The 24,147-nt window shown below is 38.3% G+C and overlaps 1 protein-coding gene and 1 long non-coding RNA gene across 4 annotated transcripts in view; one reads left to right on the forward strand and one right to left on the reverse strand.

Annotated features, from left to right (window-relative positions):
* Positions 1-715: 715 nt before the first annotated feature.
* On the reverse strand, positions 716-17,704 carry LOC113921398. Its single transcript, XR_003519667.1, has 3 exons — positions 17,546-17,704; positions 5,054-5,148; positions 716-837 (listed from the first exon to the last, which is right to left on the reverse strand). It is a non-coding gene; the product is annotated as an uncharacterized LOC113921398 (long non-coding RNA).
* Positions 17,705-17,869: 165 nt separating this feature from the next.
* Positions 17,870-24,147, forward strand: part of LRIG3 (leucine rich repeats and immunoglobulin like domains 3) — a 46,103-nt gene continuing 39,825 nt past the window's right edge. The window contains exons 1-2 of one of the 3 annotated variants that reach the window (XM_035721865.1): positions 17,870-18,392; positions 24,019-24,090. In XM_035721865.1, the coding sequence (XP_035577758.1) occupies positions 18,148-18,392; positions 24,019-24,090 (317 nt within the window). In that variant the 5' untranslated portion in view covers positions 17,870-18,147. Of the gene's footprint in view, positions 18,393-18,522; positions 18,769-24,018; positions 24,091-24,147 lie in introns of those variants that run through there. The other 2 variants (XM_035721867.1, XM_035721866.1) reach the window with 2 other exon arrangements.

Below are 24,147 nucleotides of genomic sequence, written 5' to 3' on the forward strand. Positions count from 1 at the left end.
TACTCAGAAATTCTTCAATAGTTCTTCCCTTGTTTTCTTAAGTATTTATAACAGGTGCTCAGAAAACATAAAAGAGACCCTAAGTGTCAACATCATAACAACAATAATTCATTAGGTTTATCCATCCTTCCCATTTCCTCCACCCAAGTTCTTCCTCCTCTCTGGTTTGTCCTGAGTCCCTCCACCAGAGTAATCTTCCTGAAACATTACTTAACTTGATCACATACTATAGTTTTTGTTTGTTTGTTTGTTTGTTTGTTTGTTAAGTAGACTCCATCCCCAGCATGGAGCCCAACAAGGGGCTTGAACTCACGATGCTGAGATCGAGACCTGAGCTGAAATCAAGAATCAGATGCTTAACCAACTGACACACCCAAGTACCCTGGTCACACACTGTAGTTAAATTGATATTTTATTACAAAATACCACATAGACAAAGGTAGATAACATATATATTTAGCATTTAAAGAATAAAATGAAACCTAACCAAAAGATCTATGAAATGAGTTAAGAAACAGCACAGCCCTAGTACTTTAGAAGCCCTTATGTAGCCTTCCCAGATCATATTCTGTCACTCCTGAAAGACGTGAACACTGGCCTGCATTTTGTATAATCATTCCATTGCTTCTCAATTGAGTTTTGTCACCTCATATGTGATTTTAAGAAAGATGTTTTTAGTGTTGCCTCTTTTGAACTTTATTCAAATGTGTTCATACTGTCTTCTTTGGTGACCTATTCCTTTTTTTCAACACCATGATTTTGAGATGCATCCATATTTGCTCCTCTAGCTGTGGTTCATCCATGTTCTCTGCTGTATAGTATTTCTTTGTAGGACTCCTTCAAAATAAATTTATCCATGTTATTGGTGACATACATTTGAGATGATTCTCGTATTTTGCTATTATAAACATCCTGATATGATAAGTCCTGCATAGGCCTCCATTGTACATGTGCTGGAGTTACTCTGCATCACATATACAGGAGTGGCTTGTGCAAGGACTCTTCAGTTTATAATTTCAAAACATATACGCCCATGTGATTTCTCTTTTCTCTATAGCAAACTACAGCTCATGAGCCAAATCAAACCAGCTACCTGTTTTGTAAATAAAGATTTATTGGAACATAGCCACCAATTGGTTACTTATTGTCCATGTCAGCTTTCATGAATCAAGAGCAGAGCTGAGTTGTCACAAGAGACCTTATAAACTGCAAAGCCTAAGATATTTACTATCTGTCTCTTTACAGAAAAGTTTGCCAACCCCTGTTCTATATCCTTGTAAACACTTGGAATTTTCTGACTTTTAAAATCCTTGCTAATTTGGTACATACGAAATGTTTCATTGTGGTTTAACATATAAACTAAATTGAATTTTATTTAATTACTAATGATGTTTATCATCTTTTCATATGCTTATGAGCTTTTCCTGTTTCCTCTTATTTGAAATGTTTATTCATGCCTTTTGCCAATTTTTCTATTAGGTTTTGTTGGGTTTTCTTCCCAACTTTCTGAGCCAAAGGAATTCTTTACACATACTAGTTAGCAAACATTTCTCAGTGACATATATTGGAAATATTTTGTCCCAGTCCCTGGCTTATTTTTTACTCTTTTTATTGATGGTATCTTTTGCTAAACAAAATTATTTAATTTAAATGCCTATTAAATATCTTAAGAGATGTTTCCATACCCTAATATCAGAATATAAAAATATCCTGTTATACTGTCTTCTCAAAGTATCTGTTTCAAATATTGCATTTCACATTTAAGTCTTTAACCCACCTAGAATTAATTTTTGTGTCTGGGAGGAGACAGGGCTCCAATTTTATTTTTTCCACAGGAATTACCACTTTTCCCAGAATCATGTGTAACATTGTTCCTTCTTTTCCCACTAATTCACAGTGCCTGTTCTTCCAAAGTTCACACTCCAAATAGGAAAGGATCTTTCTAGATCCTTTATTTGGTCCCTTGGTCTAACTGTCTTTCTTCTGTGACAATACACACTGTTATAGCATATGGTTGTGCCAGTAACATCACATTGCTCATCTCTGCTCTTCCATGTATATTTTAGAATTAGTTTATTCAAGTCCATGAAAAATCAAGTTGAAATTACTTTGAATTTTAGAAAATTTCAAAAGAATTCACTTCTTTGTAATATAGGACCTGAGAACATGATATATATGTTCCTATTTAGACCTTATTTAATATCTTACATTAAAATATTATGATTTTCTCCATAAAAGGCATGCATATTTTGATAGGCTTTTTGTTGTTGGTAATGGTGGTTAGTTGTTATCAACTTAGGGGATATTAGAAAGAACATATTTTTCCATTTTATTTTATTTACCTTTCCTGACTTTTATAGGTACACAGATATAGAATTGAGTTTTGTATTTTGATTTTTGTACCAAATAAACTTGTAAAACTCCCTTATTGGCTTAACATTGGTTAGAACCAATGATATGGGCATCTTTGGCTTGTTCTGGATTATTAAAAAAATGCTTCTTACATTTCACATTAAGTATAACACTTTCTGTACACATCTGTGTACAACCTTTTTCAGATTAAGGAAGCTCCATTTTATTCCTAGTTTGCTAAGATCTATGATCATGAATGAATGTTGAATTTTGTCAAACTTTTTTTTACTATTTTCATTAATATAATTAAAAACTTTTTCTCATTTAATCTGTTAATGTAGTAAATTACATTTTTTTCTACTATTAAACCATCTTGTATTACTAGTATAAACAATCTAGCTCATTAATTTTTAGCTCACTTCTGTTGTATTTATGGCTATAAAACCCATACCAAAAATTACTTTAGTTTCTACACCAAATTTTTATTATATAGTCTTTTGTTACCAATTAGTTCTAAATACTTATAACTTCAATTATGATTTTTTAAAATCAATTAGTTCCTTGAAAATGTGTTTGTAAGTGTTTTAATTGTTTTTTACTCCTAGATTCATACTTATCAATTTCTAACTTCATTGGATTTAGGAAATATGAGCTCTATTATATCAATATTTTTTTTCCAATTGTGGAGTGTAATGTTCCCAGAAACTTGTTAACTGTACTGCTCAATCTTCTATTGCTTTGCTGATGTTTTTGTCTGCTTTGATGTATCAGTTACTGAGAGATGTATTTATAAGCTCTCTAATACAATTTGAGACTATATTATTAGGTGCATATAAAAATAGAAGTGTGAGGGGTGCCTGGCTGGCTCAGTCAGTAGAGAATGCAACTTTTGATCTCGGGGTCATAAGTTCGAGCCCCATGCTGGGTGTAGAGATTACTTTAAAAAAATAGAACTATTATATCTGAGAGGTGACCTGAAGCCTTCACATTTAGGAATGCTTCTTGACTTTAAGTTTACTTTTTCTGACATAAAATAACTACACCAATTTGTTTAGTTTACCACTAACTGGTAAACAAACTTTTTCTGTCCTTTGACTGTAAATCTTCATTCAAATATTTTAAATATATATCCTATGAACTGAACATGGCCAATTTTCGTATTTGCTCTAAAATTCAATCTGAGATTTGATTTTTAACTGGAAAGTTTAACTTATTTACATTGATTATGATATGATTACTACACTGTTTGGATTATTCTATAATTTCTTATGTGCTTTCTACTTTTTTCAACTATTTTTTAATCAAGGCAATGGGCATTATTGAAACTTTTAAAAACAAAGAGAAGGGGCATCCAGGTGGCTCAGTCGGTTGGGTGTCTGCCTTCGGCTCGGGTGGTGATCCCAGGGTCCTGGGACTGGGCCCAGCGTCAGGCTCCCTGCTCAGTGAGAAGCCTGCTTCTCCCTCTGCCTGCCGCTCCCCCTGCTTGTACCTGCTCTCTCTCTCCGCTCTCTCTCTCAAATAAACAAATAAAAAAAATTTTTTTTAAAAAAGACAAAAAAATTTTAAAAATTTTTCCATAGGCAAGATGTACTCATCACAGAAAATAAGAAAACACAGATAAGGAACAAGAATTTTAAAATTCAATTAAACTTTTCATATTCCTTACCTTCGTGTATACCTGTCTAAAATTTTATTATTTTTCATATGTTCACTCAGATTGGGTATGATGATATCTATGCACATATGTAGTGTTAAAGTTTTTAAGGATGAAAATTACACTCTGAAATAATATTTAAGATTTCCTTAACAATATAAGTTAGCTAGGAGGAAAGAGATTAACATCATAAAATACAAAATAAAAAGACTGCTGTAGTTTTCTGAGTATAAGATAAAAGCATGGTTAAACGTACATTTGAGCACTCAGCACATACTTATCTTTGATAAATATGTCACTAAAGTAAAAGCCAAAAAGTCACACTACGTTTAAAAGCAAATCTTCATATCCCCACCATTATTAATGTAAGACAGTGTTTTTAGTCATAATTCAAGCAAAGTCATTGAACCTTGGCTCTTCAACGATACCATAAATCTCAGTTGTGCAAAACAGAAATCAGTTCACTTTTGCAACATCTTGACAAGTGATTGGAAGGTGAATTAGTTAATCTAAGGTGTGTTCATCTACATGTCGTCAAATTAAATTGTGGCAATAGTTTCACTGAATTAACCAGTTGTTTAAATGTTGCATAAACATAGCCTTAGTTTTAAAATTAAGACCTGGCAGCATTTCTTTTGAGGGTTGCCAAGTCTGGAGCTATTAAAGGCTGTCCCATCCCAAGAACTTTCTACTTGTAGTTGTCAAAGATCTTTTTTCTTAATTAAGCCAAAATAGCTTGATGTCTGAGTTACTTCCTGATTGCAAATTAAGTGTCTTTGGAAACCACTCTACATCTCCCAGGCCTAGAGGCCAACCCACAGTGTTCTTAAGATTTATGTGCACTCTAGTGGGGAAAGTAGGAAGGAATACCACAAGGAAAAAAATGCACTGGGCCATGATGCAAGTGTTGCTGAACAGGACTTAACCACAGGAGGATATGTGCCCATTGCAGGGTCTGTCCCTGTCAAGGGCAATTTCTATAAACTGTCAGGCCAGCCCTGTTTCCACACTGTGAGGAGCTTTGAGAAAGGCATTCCGTGTCCTTACCTTGCAGAGTGTACCTTCTTAGTCCTGAGCACCCACGCTGGTCCGCACTCTGTTCAACAGCCCAGTTCTTCCAGTTCAGGGATCCATGCAGTTCTCTGAAAATGTCCGCATACCACTTTTTTAGACCCGATGCTCAGCATCCTTTTTATTTTCCCACTTCAAGTTTCTTCCTTTCCCTTTTATTCATTTCAGTACAGCCCTTTGCAGCACATAAAATGTGTTCGGTGCTAGGCACATGGCTAAGTTCAGGGGATATCATGTTAAATAATTTAGAAATAACTTATGCATTCTCAGAGCTCATGCATACATAAGCTCAGAACACAGATAGCAAAGGCATTTTCCACATTCACTTTAAGCCTTCGGCCTTCCTGGATAATCATCCCTCCCCATACAAACCCAACCCAGGAGGCTTTATTTTTGTAATGACTTGAATAAACAGCCTTTCTGCAGAATGTGGCGAACCAGGACTCAGACAGACAGATGTCTTGGGCAAAGGCAGCAATCTGCTCAGGCACATCACATCAGATGTGGGGCATGCAGGTGAAGGACTCTGAACATAAGGAGTGACTTCACTTTCTCTATGCTAAATACAGCTGCTTCTATTCAGCTGCCTGGTGTTGTTTTTCTTTTCCCATTTTGGAAAACTCTCTCTCTTCAATGAAAATTCAATGGTGAATCATCGAGACCCCACAAGGAGAGAACTGTTCTCCATGGAGGACACCTGGGCAGAGGGCCACCACAGCAGCTGCCCACAGAATGGGTCTGCTGGGCACACAGCCATCCCCCCCAGGCCGGCTCTGACCCAGGTTACAGTAATGCTAACGATTTTCTTTAATCCAACCAAAATAAGAGTAGGCAATCTTAAAGCTTTTAAAGAAAAAAAAAAAAAATCTAGCTCTACCTTTGACCCAGGCTATTTTTCTTCAAATATTTAAAGTTCAAAGGCACCATGTGCTTATACTTTTATTTCAAACCAGAAAATCACCCTTATTGGACTTGATCACCCTTGTATTTTAATTTGCAGACTTGCTTAATAATAAAGCATGTACTGCACGTTAGCCTAATATATCATGTATATAATAATATCAGAACCTTTTTTGCACTTATTAACTAGGAAATACATAAAATACTGACCTTGTGGGTAAATGTCTTTAGCATCCATTTTTAATCATTATTATTTTACTAAAGAGTTGCAAGAGTGAGGGTTTAACATGGCTCCTGGGAGAATTATACCAGTCTTTATGGAACACATTGCTCACAGCTGTGGTGAAATAGCCATCACTAAAAATCACAGCACTTTTTATTCCATGTCAATGACATCATTGGTATAATTTAAGTGTAATTCACATGTGGGAAGCAGTTGTCCACCAATGTGAAATTATCCTCAAACTGAATTCTAAGCGGGGGGTGGGAGAGACTGTAACATAAAGCAATTTTATTATTTCATTTGCATTAATCATTAATGTTATTTCCAAACACTGTGGATAATATTATCAGAAGCCATACTTCCCCTCCTATTATAGCAGAGGATATTTTTCAGATACTTCTGAAGGTATTAATAGGAAGACACCTTTCCATAAGACCACTATACTGGCTGGGAGCCTTCAGATTTTCAATTATACACGTTCTAAAGTATCCATTCCATAAAGATAGACTTTCTGTTTAGAAATGTGACAGTGAGACAGTTAATGCCTAAAATCTAAACTGGAGTCCTCTGAGAATCTGATGAGAAATCTGAAACATGTAATTGGAAGAATACCAATAACAGGTAGATTATTATACAGAGTATTTAGATCCTTATTGGCATAGAGAAAGAGAGAAACAAATAACAAAGGCCCATTATTAAGTCTGTTGTCTTATCTCTAATATTGCCTTGCTTCATGATAATCTGAATGTCACCCTATATCCTTTCATTGGGCAAAATTAATTTTTAGATTATTTTACAGGATGAAATGAGCCCCAAATTGCTTTTTATCTAACAATTGTAAATATCTATGCCCCCAAAATGGGAGCAGCCAATTATATAAACCAATTAACCAAAATAAAGAACCATAACTGATAATAATACATCAATAGTAGGAGACCTCAATGCTCCACTCATAGCAATGGACAGATCATCTAAGCAGAAGATCAAGGAAGAAACAAGAGCTTTGAATGACACATTGGACCAGATGGACTTCGTAGATACATACAGAACATTCCATCCTAAAACAACAGAATACTCATTCTTCTTGAGTGCATATGGAACTTTCTCCAGAACAGACCACATACTGAGTCACAAATCAGGTCTCAACTGATAACAGATTGAGATTATCCCCTGCATATTTTCAGACCATAATGATGCTTTTTACTTAATAAGAACTAGCTTCTCTTTGATTTTCTTTCATCTAAACAGGAGAAAACAAACCTGTTCTAATGGAAAAATATGATCAAGGAGACAGAGGAGAGGACCAGGTAAGGGCACTCATCTGCAAGGGGCACATTCTGCTTAAGGGGACTATTTGCAACTGGAAACACAAAGCTTCTAATAGTCATTCAATGAGACATTCAGCCCCATACACAAACCTCTGATATGGGATTGCTCTGGAGATACAGACATCCATTGAAGTTTCACTGATTACTGTGCCATGCCAGACATTGTTCTAGGAGTGGAGTTTTACTGGTAAAACAGGACCAAGTTCCCACTCTGCCAAGGGCCTTACCTTCTGGTGGAAGACATAAGGACAAAGAAAGAAAGAGAGGGGGAGAAAGAAGGAGAGGGAGGGAAAAGAAAAGAGAAAAGAGAAGGAAAGGAAAGGAAAGGAAAGGAAAGGAAAGGAAAGGAAAGGAAAGGAAAGGAAAGGAAAGGAAAGGAAAGGAAAGGAAAGGAAAGGAAAGGAAGAGAGGATGTAATTTCAGGTAGTGATAATACAAAGCAGTAAAATAATGCAAAAACTAGAGCTTATCTAGGGGCAGGGAGGGAGGAGAGCGAGGTGATTTTGAAGCTGTGGAAGGGAAGTTTCTCTGGGAGGTGAAATTTGAGCAGAGACCTTACTGAGGCGAGAATGAGCTAGGGGGTGAGCAAGGAAGCACAGTCCAGGCCTGGCTGAATGAACAACAACTAAAACTATCCTCAGGTGAGAATAACCTTGGTATGTTCCAGAAACAAGAGGAAAGAGACCAAGCGTGGTGCTGCCAGAGGGAGAGTGACACAAATCAGAGCAGAGGGGTGGGAGATAAGGTCGGGGAAGGAAGCAACTCCTGCGGGGCCTTGCAGACCACATCACGGTGAAAACTCTGGATTTAATATCAAGTGTGGGAGAATCTGCAGATAGATTTTGAGCAGAAGAGTAGAGGAGTCTGGCTTATGTTTAAAAAGATTCGGGCTGCTTTGTGGAGAACTGATAATAGGACTTCAAGAGTGGCATCAAGATTAGGTAAGAGGTTTGTCTATTCATCCAGGAGAAAGACGAAGATAGCTGGAATGGGGTTGTGGGAATGGAGGGGTGGTAACTGGTGAGAATCAGCATATATTTCAAAAACAGAACTGACAGGACTTCCTAATGTGGGAGGCGAGTTGCAAATTGTGAGAGAAAGAGAAGAGTGGAAGGGAAGCCCCAGTGACCAGGTGAGAGGTGGTGCCACCAGCTGAGATGGGGATTTGAGACCGTTCCTGGGCTCAAAGACTCAAGGAGCTCATACGTCATAGGGAAGAAACCAACACACACAATACCTGACAAGTGTTGCAACAGAAATATACTCAGGAATTTCCTGATCTCTGGATTTTTCTATAACTTTAAGTGCTTCTTCCTTTGCCTTTAGCATAAATAGGTCACTGAATAGTTCGGCCTGTTGAGATAGGTGGTATTTTAGTATTGGCTGATTGTATAATTGGTTTGTACAGTAGCATATTATTTATAGTTACATATCATATAAATATCTATTGCTTGGCACCACAGAACATATTCTCCTTGTCCACGTAAATATATGGGAAACTATGCTTCTTTTTTGCCAAATTTCCATACTGGTCCTAGGCAACCATGATTACCCGAGATAGAGTCATAGTATCCTTTTTTGTACTCTGTAAGATTCATCTATATTCCACAGAGCAGGGTAGGAAGAGAGAGGAGCTTCATGCACTCATGGTAAGGGTTTCATCACCCATGGAAAGAAACTATAAGAAAGGCCACATGATAATAGGAGAATTAATCCCCCACGATTCCAGAGTAGCAACTTGGAGATTCTCAAACATTGGAGGGTGTGTTAAAATGCAGATCCCCAGAAACCATCTAGAGAATTTCTGATTCAGTACATTGAGAAAGGGGCCAAATAGTCTTTCTGTTTATTAAGCCTCCCCTGGGTCTGATGCTAAAGTTATACTGATCACCCTTGGAGAAACACTATCTATCATCTATAAGTACTCTTGTTTTATCCTGGGCCTTCTAAATAGTACAAAGATGAATCATATCCAGCATAAAGTTTTAGAACTAAGGATGACAAAAGATGAGAGATATTTTAAAGATTCTCTGACCTAAACCTTTTATTTTTTTAAATATCAGAGTTTTAAGAAACAGAATGCTCTTAATTTCAGATCTAGTCACACATAAAACACATCTTAAAGAAGTAACTATAGTTACCAAATATGGATCGCCTTAGGATATTTTAGTTATTTTTAATGGAGGCGAGCATGCTACATTTGAGTGATTTTATAAAAGCTGATTTAATTTTTTTTTTTGCCTAGGGCAAAAATTTTAGAAAGAGTTTTTGTGACTGCAATCAGTATGTTCAAATTATGCATAATTTTGTTTCCAACATTCTTGTCTTGGATCACAAGAAGTCAAGTATAATTACTAACAAGATGGAGAATTCTACCCTCACCTTGAGACACTTAGCATGTACTCTCATTAAAACTATAGGAAAAGATCCAAAGTTACAAGAAAAAAATATAGTACATTTTATTGTTCCCTTTACAGGCATATCAATTTCAATGAATAATCACAAACTTCAGGAAAATGCTCATCAACTTCTAATGCCATAGAATCCTTTTGGGACAGACCCATCAGCATTTGTTATAATTAATTATTCATGTTTTCATTAACTTCCTACGGTATATTCTCATTAGGTGAAATAAAGATTGTGCCCAAATTCCTGTTCTTCAGATAGGTCTTGGTTTTTAAAAATTTTACCACTGCATTAAATAATTTAATGTTCTAGGAAAAACTGTTCAAATGAACTTTATTTTTAATAACTTACTTAAGAAATACCTGAAAAAATCAATATACTTTATATGAATTATTTTTGTGTACAGACTCATAAAATCATAGACGAGAGCTCTTAATATTGGATGATAATAAAAATTCAAAAATGAATTCACAACTTTTAATACAGGTGAGCCTGTGTCTCTAGCACTTTCTCTTATAATATTAGAAAATATAGATTTTTATCAGAACTCCAGTAAGTTTGTTTCCATGATGGGTCTTTGAATGTAAGAAACACTCTAACTCAAGCATCACTGGGAGGACTTGCACAGAGTCCCCTAAAGAAAGGAAGCTTCTGAGATGTTCCTAGGGCAAAGGTCTTTGAAGGGCACCCTTTAAAAAAAAAAAAAAAAAGTTTGGGAAACCAAACTAGCCAATTTGGGACACTTTAAGAAAAATTCTCCGTACACTGTACAAGAGTTAGAAAAGCATAAAAACTAGCATTACCTAATAAACCAAGGGCTAAAAGAAAATTCTGCTACCACATGTAAAGCATCTCAACAGCTGAAATATAATTCTAGTATTAATATTTCATTTCTCTGGGCTTCTTGGACAAATGTATCCCATTCATGGTTCCCTAATTAGGTACAGCCCTAGACAAAATTGTAAAGAAAGCCAAGCCTGTCTCCTTTTCTGCATCTTTACCCTCTTCTGACTAGCAACCACGTAGGTTCTCCTGCAAGCCTTTTGGACTTTTACAGAACACTGATTCTAAAATGCCAACGACACCTTATGTGATACTCCTGGAGGTGAAGGTGTATTGACATTGCAGAAGAGAACTTTAGGGAGACAATCATGTCTGAGCACATAGTTAGTTAATCTCTAATAGTTAGATTTCAATGAGCACTCTGATACTGGGCAGGGATCTTAACCTTTATGAATCAGAAAGTAAGGTGACTGATTTATACATCTACATAAAGACAAGTTTTTTCCTAAATTTGGACCAATGAAGAAAGGAGGGGAGAAGGAGGAAAGAAAGGAGAGGCAGTGACTGCAGTCAGCCACCTTCAAGAATTACGAGGCAAATTCCATGCAGGCTTCCCCTATTGATTCCAATCTACCAAGGAGAAACCCCTTCTCCGGAAGGCTTTGGAAACTTGCTTCTTCTGACTCTAGTGGAAAGCAGTGTAGCATAGTGGTTAAGAGGGGGCACCATGGAGTAAGCTTGACTGGGTTGCAATCCCAGCTTCGACTTGGGAAAATTCCTTAGCATCTCCATACCTCGGTTTCCTTGTCTGCAACATGGGGATGATAGCATACAGGGTGGTAGTAAGTAATAAATGAGTGAACACACAGCAAATGTTTAGAACAGTGAAAGCTTGACAGGGGTGGAATATCCAACAAGGCAAATAACCAGAAAAGAGACATTCTTGATCCTCATGAGGGTGTTAGATAGAGGAACAGTAGTGCTTGTGAGAAAGAAAGAATTGCACTTATTTAATTCACAAAGAAGAAAACTAAGGAATATTTCTGGGAACAGCTTCTAGTTTGCCCAGTAGAAGCAGAAAAGCTCAAATGACCAGCAAGAGAGCAGGAGGACTTTATTTATGTGGGCTGTAAGGATGAATGCTCTGACTGAAAAAGGTGTTCAAGTCTGAAAGAATTGTGGGAGCGGAGGAGGTTGCCTGCTGCAGATATGGTTGTGCCAGGGGCAAACGGATAAGCAAGGTACCCTTGAAAGCTTCTGCAAGCTCTATGTCAGTATTTCTGAGGGAATCTTTCTGTATATCCGTATAAACATAATAGAAATGTGTAAAGCTTTGGGCTAAAAACTTAAGATTTTAGAACGAAAGTATTTGTTCTGCCTTTACTACAACAGGAGCACAGAGTCATGTTGAAGCTGACCCGATATAACCAAAATACTTCTTCATTCTCTGTTTGAGAATGATGCATAATGATACAGTAAAAACTGTAGCTTGATAGAGATCCTTATATTTAGGAATAGAAGCAGAGTTTTTAATGCAAGGGACTTGATTCTGAGAATATTCATGACAATTTGATTCATGATAATTTGATAGACTTGGGTAAACATCAAAAGTGTAAGAGGATGAATCCATAAATAAAAGCAATAAATAACTCATTTATGAGTGCTCTCATGGTTTGGAGATGCAAATTAAATCTTAGAATAGTGTATAGGCCAACTGTTCATCCAAGAAGTAGAAGAAAAATATTCTGTAGAAAAGCTCCCAGGAGGAATATATGAGTCTTTCTAGTAAATATGCCTAATGATTCTTTTTGACCTCATGGCATAAATCATAACAAATTGAGTTATGCAGTAACTTTTTGAGATGGCATAATAAAAGACCTATTAAAAATCTCAGGATATGTATAGTATGTTGTCATAACACATAGATTAAGGATCTTATATTAAGGTTATAAAATGCTTTTGTTTGTTTTCTATTTTAAGATTAAATATTATTTTCCTCAGGACAAATAGTTGAGGGTTTCCTTAATTCCAACATTCCACTGGTCAAAAATCCCAGCAGCAGAATGTTTCTGTAGTGAACTCACTTTATCTCCCTGAAACATGAAAAGAAAACAGCAATGTGGGCGTTAAGTAACAGGAACTAGAATCTACACAGGACTTTGCAGTCACGCAATACTACTGTTCAGCACTGTGTCAGTCTTCATCTGTTTTACTGACCAACACCATGAGGTAATGTGCGCCAAAGCTATGGCACGTATGACCTCCCTGTCAGACTTCTAACTACCTTGCATCCTCCATAACAAACTCTCAATCATTTGGATTTCTGCATTTCTGACAGGGTGGGCTATTTTTTATGTGTTGAGATTCCCAGTAGGGTCTTAGTAATACCGCTGGCTACAGAAAAAGCAGGGAACAGACATTGAAAGAAGAGAATGTGCCCTGAAGTCCTTAAAGGAACGGAGAAACTGGAGACCATTGAAAGGATCTTTTGCTGGGAAAGGATACACTACTGAGGAGAATCTGGAGGAGGTCAGAGCCCTGAGCCTTCACCCTTTCTTCCCCAGTCCACCTCAGGGCTCCCACCTCCCAGTGGCTCCCAGCTACACCTAGGTGATTTCTAGGGTATCCAGTTGTGTTCACAATATGAATTCTCCTCAGAGCACATATTATTCCTAGTGGGTGACTTGAGAAATGGGTAAAATAAAAGATAGCATATGTGTAATTTGTGGTTAAATGAATAGAATGTTCAGATAACATTGTTTGTTTTCAATTACAGTAATATCGCACGGTTGGCCAACTTGAGAGACACAGATGGGTGGTTATCTTCATTTTTCTAACTATTTTCTAAAGAGTTAGGACATGTTCATAGCAGGGCGTTTATAAAGAAAGATTCTACTCTCCTGTTCTCTAAGTAAAGCATTACACTTTTTGTGAGAAAGGCGGGTTATCTATATCTTCTAAAATGCCTTAATGAATGTGAAAAGATATGGTTAGGTTACAGAGTATGGCAACATTTGCTTTTGGCACCATTATCTGGGGATTTTTGTGCTTTTCTTCCTCCTTTGCCTTATCTCTTTTCCCTTTTCACAGTTCACACTTACACAAACTGTGTCATTCATTGTAATGATAAAGCAAGTACTGAGTGTTTAGCTTTCATTCTTGCCCTGGGATGTTAAAACTGACAGCTTAGCACCTCTATTACTTTTTATCGGTGAGTCATTGCCCTTGCCAACACTCAAGATAAGAAAGTCTCACACTTGCCAGAGGGAGGAAAAAAAAAAAAACAGGAAAACTGAAACGAGAACTGGGGCTGGGTTACACTAACCACAAAATGGGCGATAGGAGGCTGTTTTAAAAATCAATGGGAATTGTCATTCACCAGGACAAAGTTATTAATGAGAAACTGTCTGGTGTGATTTAGGTCATTTCCAATAGAGTCAATTTTCAACTACCCAGTTAACCAGTGTAAACCTCTGAAGGAGTACAGAAATCCAGCACTTGATCTCATTTTAATTCAAATGTTAAAAGACCTCCACTCAAAATGAATCTGGCTCCTTCACACTACATCCTTATTTATGAGAGATTAGCCACAAGAACAGAGAATCAACATTTGATACTAATAGATTTGTGTGGGTGTGTATGTGTGTACACAGATAAACTACCTCATAAGAAGATCAGAGAATTCAATGACACATTAAAACTGTTCCTGGACCACTGTTATTCACTGACAAATCTGAGGAGATTAAAAGATTTTTATGTTCTTTTTCCTCCTCTATTACAGACCATCATTTCTGGGACTCTGCCTCCATTCCTACTGTCTACATACATACAAAAGAAGCTGCACAGGGGTGTGAGGAACCTGGCTCATTCAGTAGCCACTCCATGGAAGTTCTGTCCTATGGTTCATAAAGGGTTTGAGAAGTCTGGGAAAATAGTAAAGTGATTTAAAGTTCCCATGTAGAACTAGTTCCTCTTTCTATTGACTGAATGGTTGAGGTCATATTGAGATGGAGAACAGCCATATTTAATGTGTGCTAAAACCATTTCATGTCTTCATAGTTTGCTCCCTCAATGACCATGTGAAGCTCTGAGCAAGCATAAGCCACATCCATAAAACATCCTCTGCTGATTGATTTCCACTTACAATTACTTTGAAGTGAAATAAGAATTTCGAGATGCTTGCAAAGCAATCTGTGTGAAGAAGTCTCCTAATCTATAATTTCTCCCCAGTTATTCAACTGTCTTGCCCATATCTAATCTGATAGCATTGTTTTAGTAATTACCTTTTAAGAATCTCTCCCAAGTTTCACATTCATCATTAGCTTTCATTAAGCTATCAAATTCATTATTCATTACAAGGAATAAAGCTACTTTCTGGTTGCACTCGGATTCATTTGGTTAACATAATATTTAATTCATTTGTGTAATTATAGATATAAACAAGCCTGGAACTACTATGGATCAACATCCTATTAGAAGGAGCAAACATGTGAAGGATGTACTGGGGAGGGGCTGATAGCCTCTAGATTTCAACTACTTGTAGGTATTAGTCAATAAATCTTACAGAAGGAAGAGAGAGTGACAGCTAATCCAGTGAACTCGTAATGGAAATCAAATTTTTAAATTTAAATTTTTTATTGTATTCCCAACTTACAGATGGAGAGACTGAGGTACTGAAATTTTAAGTAACTTAATTAACATCACAAATCTGCTAAAATCCTTAAAGGATATACAGGAAACATGATTATATGGAAATTCTAAGCATTATCTAGGAAGTAGCAGAGGAAAATGGCCAATTACATTCCAGTGAACAGTGGATGTGCTCAAAGTGTGAGGGATAGTTAAAAGGGGATTCAAGGAAGCCTTCTTCAAAAAGAGGAATGCTTAAGTTGAAGCGCAAACCAACCAGACAGAAGAGAGACAGAGGCCCATGGGGATGAAAGAGAGACAAAGGCAATGAGGGCAGCATGGGAAAAGAATTGCCAGTAGTTCCTAGAATAAAAGGAACATGATTAAATAAAATGAATTAAAGAGGCGAGTAGAAGCCCAATACAAAGACTATGTTATGCTAGAGAATTTAAACTTTGCTCTGAGAACAGTAGGAATTAGGCTTTTGAGTCACAGGCTCAGATTTGAGCTTTTGGCTTATCACGTTGAGTGCACTATGGAGAAAGGACTGCAATGCCAGCTAGGAAGGAGGCTGTAGCAGTAATCCAACCAAGAGCTGATGGTGGTCTGAGTTTGCATTGCATCTATGGAGACGGAGAGGAGATATATATTTAGTTGCTAGTTTCATTAGGACTTGCTAATTGATTGAATGTAGAGGTGATGGTGACAATGAGGAAATATTAAGGGTGAATGAAGTTTCTGGAGTAGTTGACATCTGGATAGAGGGAGGTATCATTCCTCGAAATAAGAAACTCACGAGGAAAAGGAGTAAGGCTCAGGGATGAGGAAATTTAATTCTAGACATGGTATATTTGAATATCCAGTTAGAGAGTGGTTGAATATATAAGTCTAGAGCTTAGGGGAAAGATGTGGGCTAGAAATACGGATATGGTCAATATCAGCACAGAGGTGTGAACAAAATTCACAGAAAATGAAATAAAGGAAGTGGAAAATGGGGAAAGAAACTGAGCCAAACGTCCTCAAAATGGTAGCCCATTTCTGACTATCTCTGTCATATGGGTGATATGTCAATTAGTAAGTCACCACACTTATACATAAAGGCATTTACTTTTTAAAAACTCCAATGCACTAAGCCTGACTTTCCTTACATGAAACAGATGGAGAAGACTGAGCTGGAAATTCCATAGCATGACTGTGGTATTTCTTGACCACTCCAAGTAGGCAGAATGATCATTCAAAACCAAGGTGCCATCATTATAAATATTTCCTAGTTGTACATCATCAAAAAAAAAAAAAAAGTGGTGGAGTTAACACCAATGGTAGCTTTTACAGGTGATTTGCTACAGTGGAAATTAAAAAGCACTGGAATTGGAGTTAAAGTCTCCACTCTACAAAATATCTCCACTCCTCAATAATGAACAGGTTTAAACAGCCCCTAAGGAATGCTTTGGCAGGGGGAAAAAAAAAAAAAGAAAGGAATGCTTTGGCAGACAGCATAAGAAACAATCACTGCAGAAGTTGAATTTTAAAATAAGCTTCCTCTTTTTACCACAACAGGTTAGTTACTTTCTCTGGGTATATATCCTCACCTAGAGGTGCACGGTATTCACAGATGAACTCTGGGGTTTAATCACCTATAAGAGTTAAGTTAGAACACAGACTTCACTGGGGAAGTCCCATATGCCTGAATCCACTCCCCACGCCGACCCCACGCAGGTAGACAAGTACTTCTAGCCTGGTAGCGTTCTCAATCAGAATTTGTCATCACTCAAAGCCCAGGTAGACCACGGTGCCTATGTTAATCTTTTCCTTAAAGGCCCTACTTTTCATTTTGCCTTGAAATAACTGTGACTGTTTTTATTATTTCTAGCTATTGCATACACTCTATGATTGCCATCACAACTTATTAGAAGGTAATTTCCCATAATTTGCCCCCAGCTCTATCCAGTGCACTAAAGCTGGCTATTTGTAACGCAATATACCATTTCCAAAAACTTTTACATTTTACTGTTTTTTTTTTTGAGCCGATATGTACGGGAAAAATCGACCAATACTAATGTTAGAACAACTGTATTTTCACTGAAACCACTGTTTCATCTGTGGATGGTAGGATAATTTCTAATTTTTTAAAAAAATTTGGAATTTAAAGTTTTCCTGGTAACTGAGCTAACTTTACTCCCCTCACGTTTGCCAAAATACCTCCAACTCCGAAAGCTGGCCTAATAGTTGTTCAGTTGTTTGCACACTCCCTTTTTCTCTTCAACTCCATTTGATATATGTTTCCCAAGACGTAGTGGAGACTGCTGGCCAGAGAGGCTGGAAAATATAACTCCAAATTTCCTACAATCTCAGCTCCACTTTCTCCCGCGCTCCCGCCGGGGTCTGGAACCCTGTTGTTGTCACGTGGACTCGGGGCGACGGGGCCCGGCCGGCCAATGGACGCGCGGCAGCCCCGCAAGCCCCACCTCCCGACTCCACCGCGCCGGGACTTTGCGCACTAACGCAGGGAGGAGGCGAAAAAGTTTCTTTGCGGGCGAGAGGGACTTCGGTGCGCCGACGCCACTCGGGCTGCAGGGCAGCCGCAGCTGGCCGTCCTCTCTGGTTTCCCTCTCGCTGCTCCGGGGCATGAAAGGGCTTAGCTGCTGGGCGTAAAAGAAAGGAGTTTGCCGGCGACCGCAAGAGAAGGGCGCCTGCACGCGGCTCCAAGCGCGGGCGGCCACTCGCGGCTGCAAGTTTGTGCCGGGCCGCCAGCGCGCGCCGGCTGCGGAGCGCCGGGCAGAGCGAGAGGCCGCAAGAGCGCGATGGGCGCACCGAGGCTCTGCGCGCCGTCGGTGGCACTGGGACTGCTGCTGGGTGCGGTGCTGGGACGCCTGGGCCCGGCCGAGGGCAGCGGTCGCGGCGGCCCGGGGGCGCTGGGGCAGCCTTCCGGGGTCGCCGCCGAGCGCCTGTGTCCCGCTCCCTGCCGCTGCCTCGGGGACCTCCTGGACTGCAGCCGCCAGCGGCTGGCGCGCCTTCCCGAGTCGCTCCCACCCTGGGTCGCTCGCCTGTAAGTATTCTCCTTGAGGGCAGAGGGGGGAGCCGCTCGAGATTCGCGAGGGGCAGGGGCGCTGGGCGCGCGGTTGCCTTTTCTGGGGCAGTTACTCCTGACCCAGGCCTCAAACGGCGCTCGGTGGAGATGGAAAAGGAGCCGTCGAGGCCTCAGTCGCCCTGCCTAGTGCCTAGCGGGCCGCGCAGTGGGCCCTGGGCTTGCCCCTCGCTGGCCGCAGGTGGGCGAGGGAAGGGAGCCACTGACAACTCGGAGGAGTAGAGTCAACGTCCTGAGCCCAGAGCCTGCCAAGTGGATTCAAATGCGCGCCCCTGCGAGGGCGGGACAGGAGAGGTGGCAATCTGTGGGTTACAAGAGTTCGCAGTTCTCCCAGAGTGTAAGGTCCTGTGGCTCAACTACAGTTTCTAACTGGTTCAGGCCCCCTTTCCTGTTCCCAACCAGTAATTGAATGAGCTCCTTTCGTTTGAGAAGGCTCCTCAACAAAGGTCCGTCACTGTCCAAGCTATAGTAGGCATCGTTTTGTTGTTCTCTCCCCCGTGCTTAATGTCGCTATAGGAAGTTCCGTAAAGCCTCAACCACACTGTAACACATCCTCGTTCCAGTAAGAAGTTGGCGAAATTAATCAGTAGATGTGGAAGGAAAGGAGCTAGAGGTTTCAGAACGAAGGGCGTGATTTCTGTAGCTTCTCAGCAGTTTAGGAGGACTGGGCGCTGTTATGCAAGTTTTTGGATGCTAGATGTGAAGTCTGAAAACCTGAATCACTGCCAACTGCGTGGAAGAACAAGGAAGAAAATGTAGTTTAGTTAGAAAGGCTGATTCTTTCCAAACGTCGTCTCCTTATTCTCTCCCAGCCCTAGTTTTTTAAAATTGGCGGACTATTGTAAAATGTAAACAATTACAACTTGTGTTTCTTTAGAAAAAAAAGTTATCTTGTCTAAAAGAAATTAAAGTGAAGTCCATCCTTAACCCTTAGATTTGGGCCTAGCAGAATTGCAATGGAAATTCTACATTCTTAAAACAATTCTACTAGACTATCCTAACATCCTGCTAATAGTAGTAGGAAGTTTGGTTCCATAGTTAAAGAAATTGTGTTTTTAAATCATTGTGCTAATCAAAATCTTTGTGAATTATGGGATGGTTAGCCATCAAAATCATATTCTTTGTGTTAATAAACCTTAGTTTAATAAAAAAAGTGGAATTAGAGTTTTAGATTTTCTAATCTCTTATCATGGGATGTCTTGTTTAGTAGTTTTTTTGGTTTTGTTTTATAATTGAAGGAGATAAGGGCTTTAACCTGAAGCAGGAAGACTTTCAATTAGTTGTGGCTAATTCTGTTCAATTGCCTCTTGTGAGGTCATGCTGCCTTATTCATGAAATGTGAATGGCTCTATTGACAACATATGGAACTGAACATTTGGAATGACTGGAGGTGAACATGTGTGAATAATAGAGAGATGAGAAAAAAATGAATAGCTCTTCCTGGGGTGTGTTTAGAAATGCTTGAATGATTCACCAAATTTAGCTTATATTAGTAGTTTCTCATGTCAAGTAGCCTATTAGGTCATGCCAGTGTACAATATATATTTTTTGTGTGAATTTGGATGTCTTTAAAAAAATAACTATTGGTATTGATTAAAAGTTAAGTTAAACCGAAAGGGTTTTGATACCTATTTAAATATTGTCTTAAAAGTAGCTGACCTAATTAGGATTTTGTTTTGCAGATAATTTGGTGGCACACTAAAAAACAAATTACAGTTTATTTAGTTAGCACAATCTTTAATTACATTTCCGCCAGCAGTAAATTGTCTCAATACAAAGTCCACATTCCTTAAATATATGTGAAAATAAGTTCCACTTGTATAAATAAGCACTAGGTCTGTTGTCAGAAGCCCCACTGTGATCACTCATTGGACAGCTCTGTCATTCTTGTACTTGTGTGACTTTTAACCAACTTTGTAGTTGTCACCAAACCATGTGGTCTAAATTCTTTATTGTAAATGTTTCTTTTGTTTGTGCCTAAAGCTCTAGAGGTCTCCTCTCTCCACCTTTGAAAGCAGAAAAACACGTGGAATTGGGCTTTTAATTCTCTGTTACTCGGTGTTTGGAACAAGAGGCATAAGATAGCTGTTTCTTAAATTTTACATAATTATAAAAGTGTTTAGGTAGACTGTTTCAGAGTTCAGAAATAAGTAGAAAAATACATATTGTTCTTTCCCATATCCTAACTTTTTCTTGGGTAATTAAGATAGTAAACATTTGCCTTAGGGCTAATTTATGAGAGCACCATTTAAGCAAACTTTATCTTTTGTGTCATTTGTTGAATTTGCAAATTAAAAAAAAATTTCTCTACATGTGTATGTTTTTCACTTTTAGTTGTAATTTATTGCCTTAATCTCACATGTGAAAAATTGAATAGTTTGAGCTGTAAAATAATAATGTAGTTCTCTTTTCAAAAAGTGACTTGTAATACTTTGATGAAAGTGGCTTTTAAAACAGTAACTATTTGAAGCTTTGCTTACAACTGCCGTTAAAGGCAGACTTGAGTTTACATCTAGAGTTTGTGCTTACAAAGAGTTCTGAACCCAAAGAGGAGTTGCTTGTTGGAATATGTTACTTAGCCAAAAGAGGGAAAAGTTGCTCAATTGCCAGTGAGAGCTTAATGTATTAAAACTTCACTGGAATTTCAGAATTATTTATCTTATCACGTAGAAATGTTTGCATGAGCTGGGCTGAGGCGAAAGTCCGAAAGGTACTTTCTGCTGCTGTGCCTTCTTTAGCGTTCTCCTGTATAAATCGTCTGGTCGGTACCAGAATTGGGGCTGGGGTGGGGGGTCATGGTCCTTATGGTTTTCACAGCTGTTTTTCTATATTTTCCAGACTAAAACTTGAACATAGCAGGCTGATTTATGAGTCACTTTGGATCAGTGTCTTAAAACAGCTACAGCCTGGCTTTTTGTTTTTCAGCTTTCCAGATTTCTGCTGAATTAGCAGCTCTGCAGGCCCCAGTGGGATTGATTAAGGAGCTGTGCTGGATTTGCATTTTAAAATTTGACTTGGAAGTCAGATTTCCAAATGTGAAAAGGAGCAAAATGGTGGCTGGAACTAAATGTTATAAATTAATTATTTTCACATATATTTATTCACTTGCTAATGTGCAGGAGGAGAGACTTTTTTTCCTACCTTGTAGAGTTTGATTTTCTAGCATTTGGCCAGCTGAGTTCTAGGTAAATCGTTAACACCTCCCCGCCTTACCACTTATCCCATTTATTAACCTCACTACACAAAGTTTTTTTGGAAAGGTTTCCTGGGGAAGATGTTCATTAATGGAACTCTGAAAATGAAGAATCTGCTTTTCTTACTGAACGTTCTCATGGGTTTGAGGAAAATACCGACATTGTACAACTTGTATTTGTTTTTAATGTGGTCTAGCCATAAAAACAATATAGGGAAGATTTAGGAAAATGTGACATCCTTTAACTGGAAAGTAATCATTTCTGAAACATAAACTGTATTAAATCTAAATTTAGACACATTAAAAGTTTCATGGCTTTAAGTATTTAGCAGTAAAAGTCACTTAAGGGGTGATTTTTTTTTCTCCTACATATAATGTGGTTTTAATAGTACACAAAACTCAGGAATGGAAGTGTGTTGCAATAACTAAAATATTTAAGGTTGCCAGCTCCCACTTCTGGATCAGAAATGAGTGGTCTCCAGCACGTGCACATTTCTCGGAAGGCAGTTTCTCATTTAAAAGTCTTTTGTTGGAGATCTCATCCCATTACTGGTTGGAAAAAAGTTAAACACTCTCTTTTCTCATAGGATTTGCCCTATGAATAATCCTCAAAATGAAGTGTGGTTTTCGTTTTTTTCTAATTAAAAAGAAAACCACCTGTATTAAATGTAAATGCCAGATCGGTTCCCCTTTTCCCTTTAAACATTGAAACAATAGGGGATGCAGTTTTCTGCTTGTTCAATGTTCTTTAGTTAAGTGGATCCAAATGAGACTTTCTGTTGATTCAGGCAACCTCCCAGGTGAAGGACTCTTTTCGCTGGTTGTTTTTGAAACCCTGTGGGAAATCTGTGACTGTCTGTGGTGCTAAAAGCACACAGGTTTTGTTTGAATCCTAACATGAGCTGTTGGGCTCACGGGTTCCTTGATGAACTCCAGACGGACGTGAGCTGGGCTGTGAGGGAAAGTGTCTGGCTCCAGCGTGGTGAGCATGCACAGCGGTGGTTGTAATTGCAGGATTTTTATAGTTTAAAGACTGTGCCAGATTTTTTTCATGTTATACTCTACCAGAACAAATCTACTCATGTCTGTTACTGTCTGGTAGGTCTTTAGGCAAACATGTTTCAAATAAAACCTTTGCAGATTTTTTTTTTTTTAGGTGAAATAGAGAAATCCAGGTTTGTTCTCAAAACAAGCATGCAAAGATTGAAAGGATCCCTGATTTCTAATTGTTAACTTCAGAGACTAGATGAAGTTACACTGTTTCTCTGGGTGTTATTTTTCTGCCTTTCATTTTTGGTTCATGCTGTGTGCCAATCCAGTTTGGTTCTCTAAAACGCTGGTTAGTTAAAAGCCTTCATTTTTAAACACTGAGAGAATTCATTTGGTAAGCGTTGGTGAACCTCTTTGGGGGGGGAGAGCTTTCAGCCGTACTGTTTGTAAGTCTGTTTTTCAGTAGCTGTTCTAGCCACTTCACTTTCAATTCACCACATGGCAGGCACACACTTAGTGTGTCCATGCAGAAAGAAATGTAAGCAAATATTTACCAGGCTTTCTTTAATATTGTGGAGTCTTAAATGCCAAGATGATGGCCTAGTCTAGGATATTGTATATGTAGGAGTTTTGTTTTGCTTTTTTTTTTAAATAACGATGTCTTAGGGAAATTGTTAATAAGTTAGATGAAGTCTCTAAGAAGCAGATTTATTTAATGATTGCAAAGAAATCTGATCATAGGTTCCTAGATAGCCTACTTTGTAGGTGGTTTATGTGGTTTAAATTATACATTATATTATCTGATACTCAGATTTGGAGAATGCAGGAAAGCAGAATTGTTGATTTTGACTCTCTCAACACATACACACACCATGATACCTTAAGTAATTTGGTGCCTGAACCCAGAGAAACAAATATGTGTGAAGAGCAATTTCTATTTTGTTTGCCTGTAATAAGAACACTGATGCTTAATTTATGATAATAAAAAGGTTTCTTTAGACGTTAGAGTTTCAGCAGCCTTCCTAATTAGCCACTTTTCATAGGACATGACTTCATCATATCAGGTTGGAAGTGAGGAGATGGTAGGAGATGGGAAGGGTGAGGCAAAACAGCCAGTTCACAAGAGATCTGTTCACCCTGTGCCAAAACACATCTCCTGAAAATCTGTGGGCTTAAAGCCCTTGAATCTGCCAGTTTCCTGAACTAATTTTGTCCTCAGAATTTGTATTTTTGATTTTGGCAGTTTCGTTGCCATCTAGTTTGGGGATAGGATGAACCAATTATTTCTTACATTGTCACTAGTGTCGTAGAGGAATTTCATAAACCCATTCTGTCTTGCACATCATTAAGCACTATTAGTGATTTTTGGAAACTACTTACAACTTGACTTTTGTTTTCTTGTAGGGACTTGAGTCACAACAGATTGTCTTTCATCAAGGCAAATTCCATGAGCCACCTTCAAAACCTTCGAGAATTGTGAGTTTTACTTTCTATTTGAGATTTGAATAAAATATGCTATTTAACCGTAAAGAA

Source organism: Zalophus californianus, chromosome 9, assembly GCF_009762305.2.
Source record: "Zalophus californianus isolate mZalCal1 chromosome 9, mZalCal1.pri.v2, whole genome shotgun sequence".
Classification (NCBI taxonomy): domain Eukaryota; kingdom Metazoa; phylum Chordata; class Mammalia; order Carnivora; family Otariidae; genus Zalophus; species Zalophus californianus.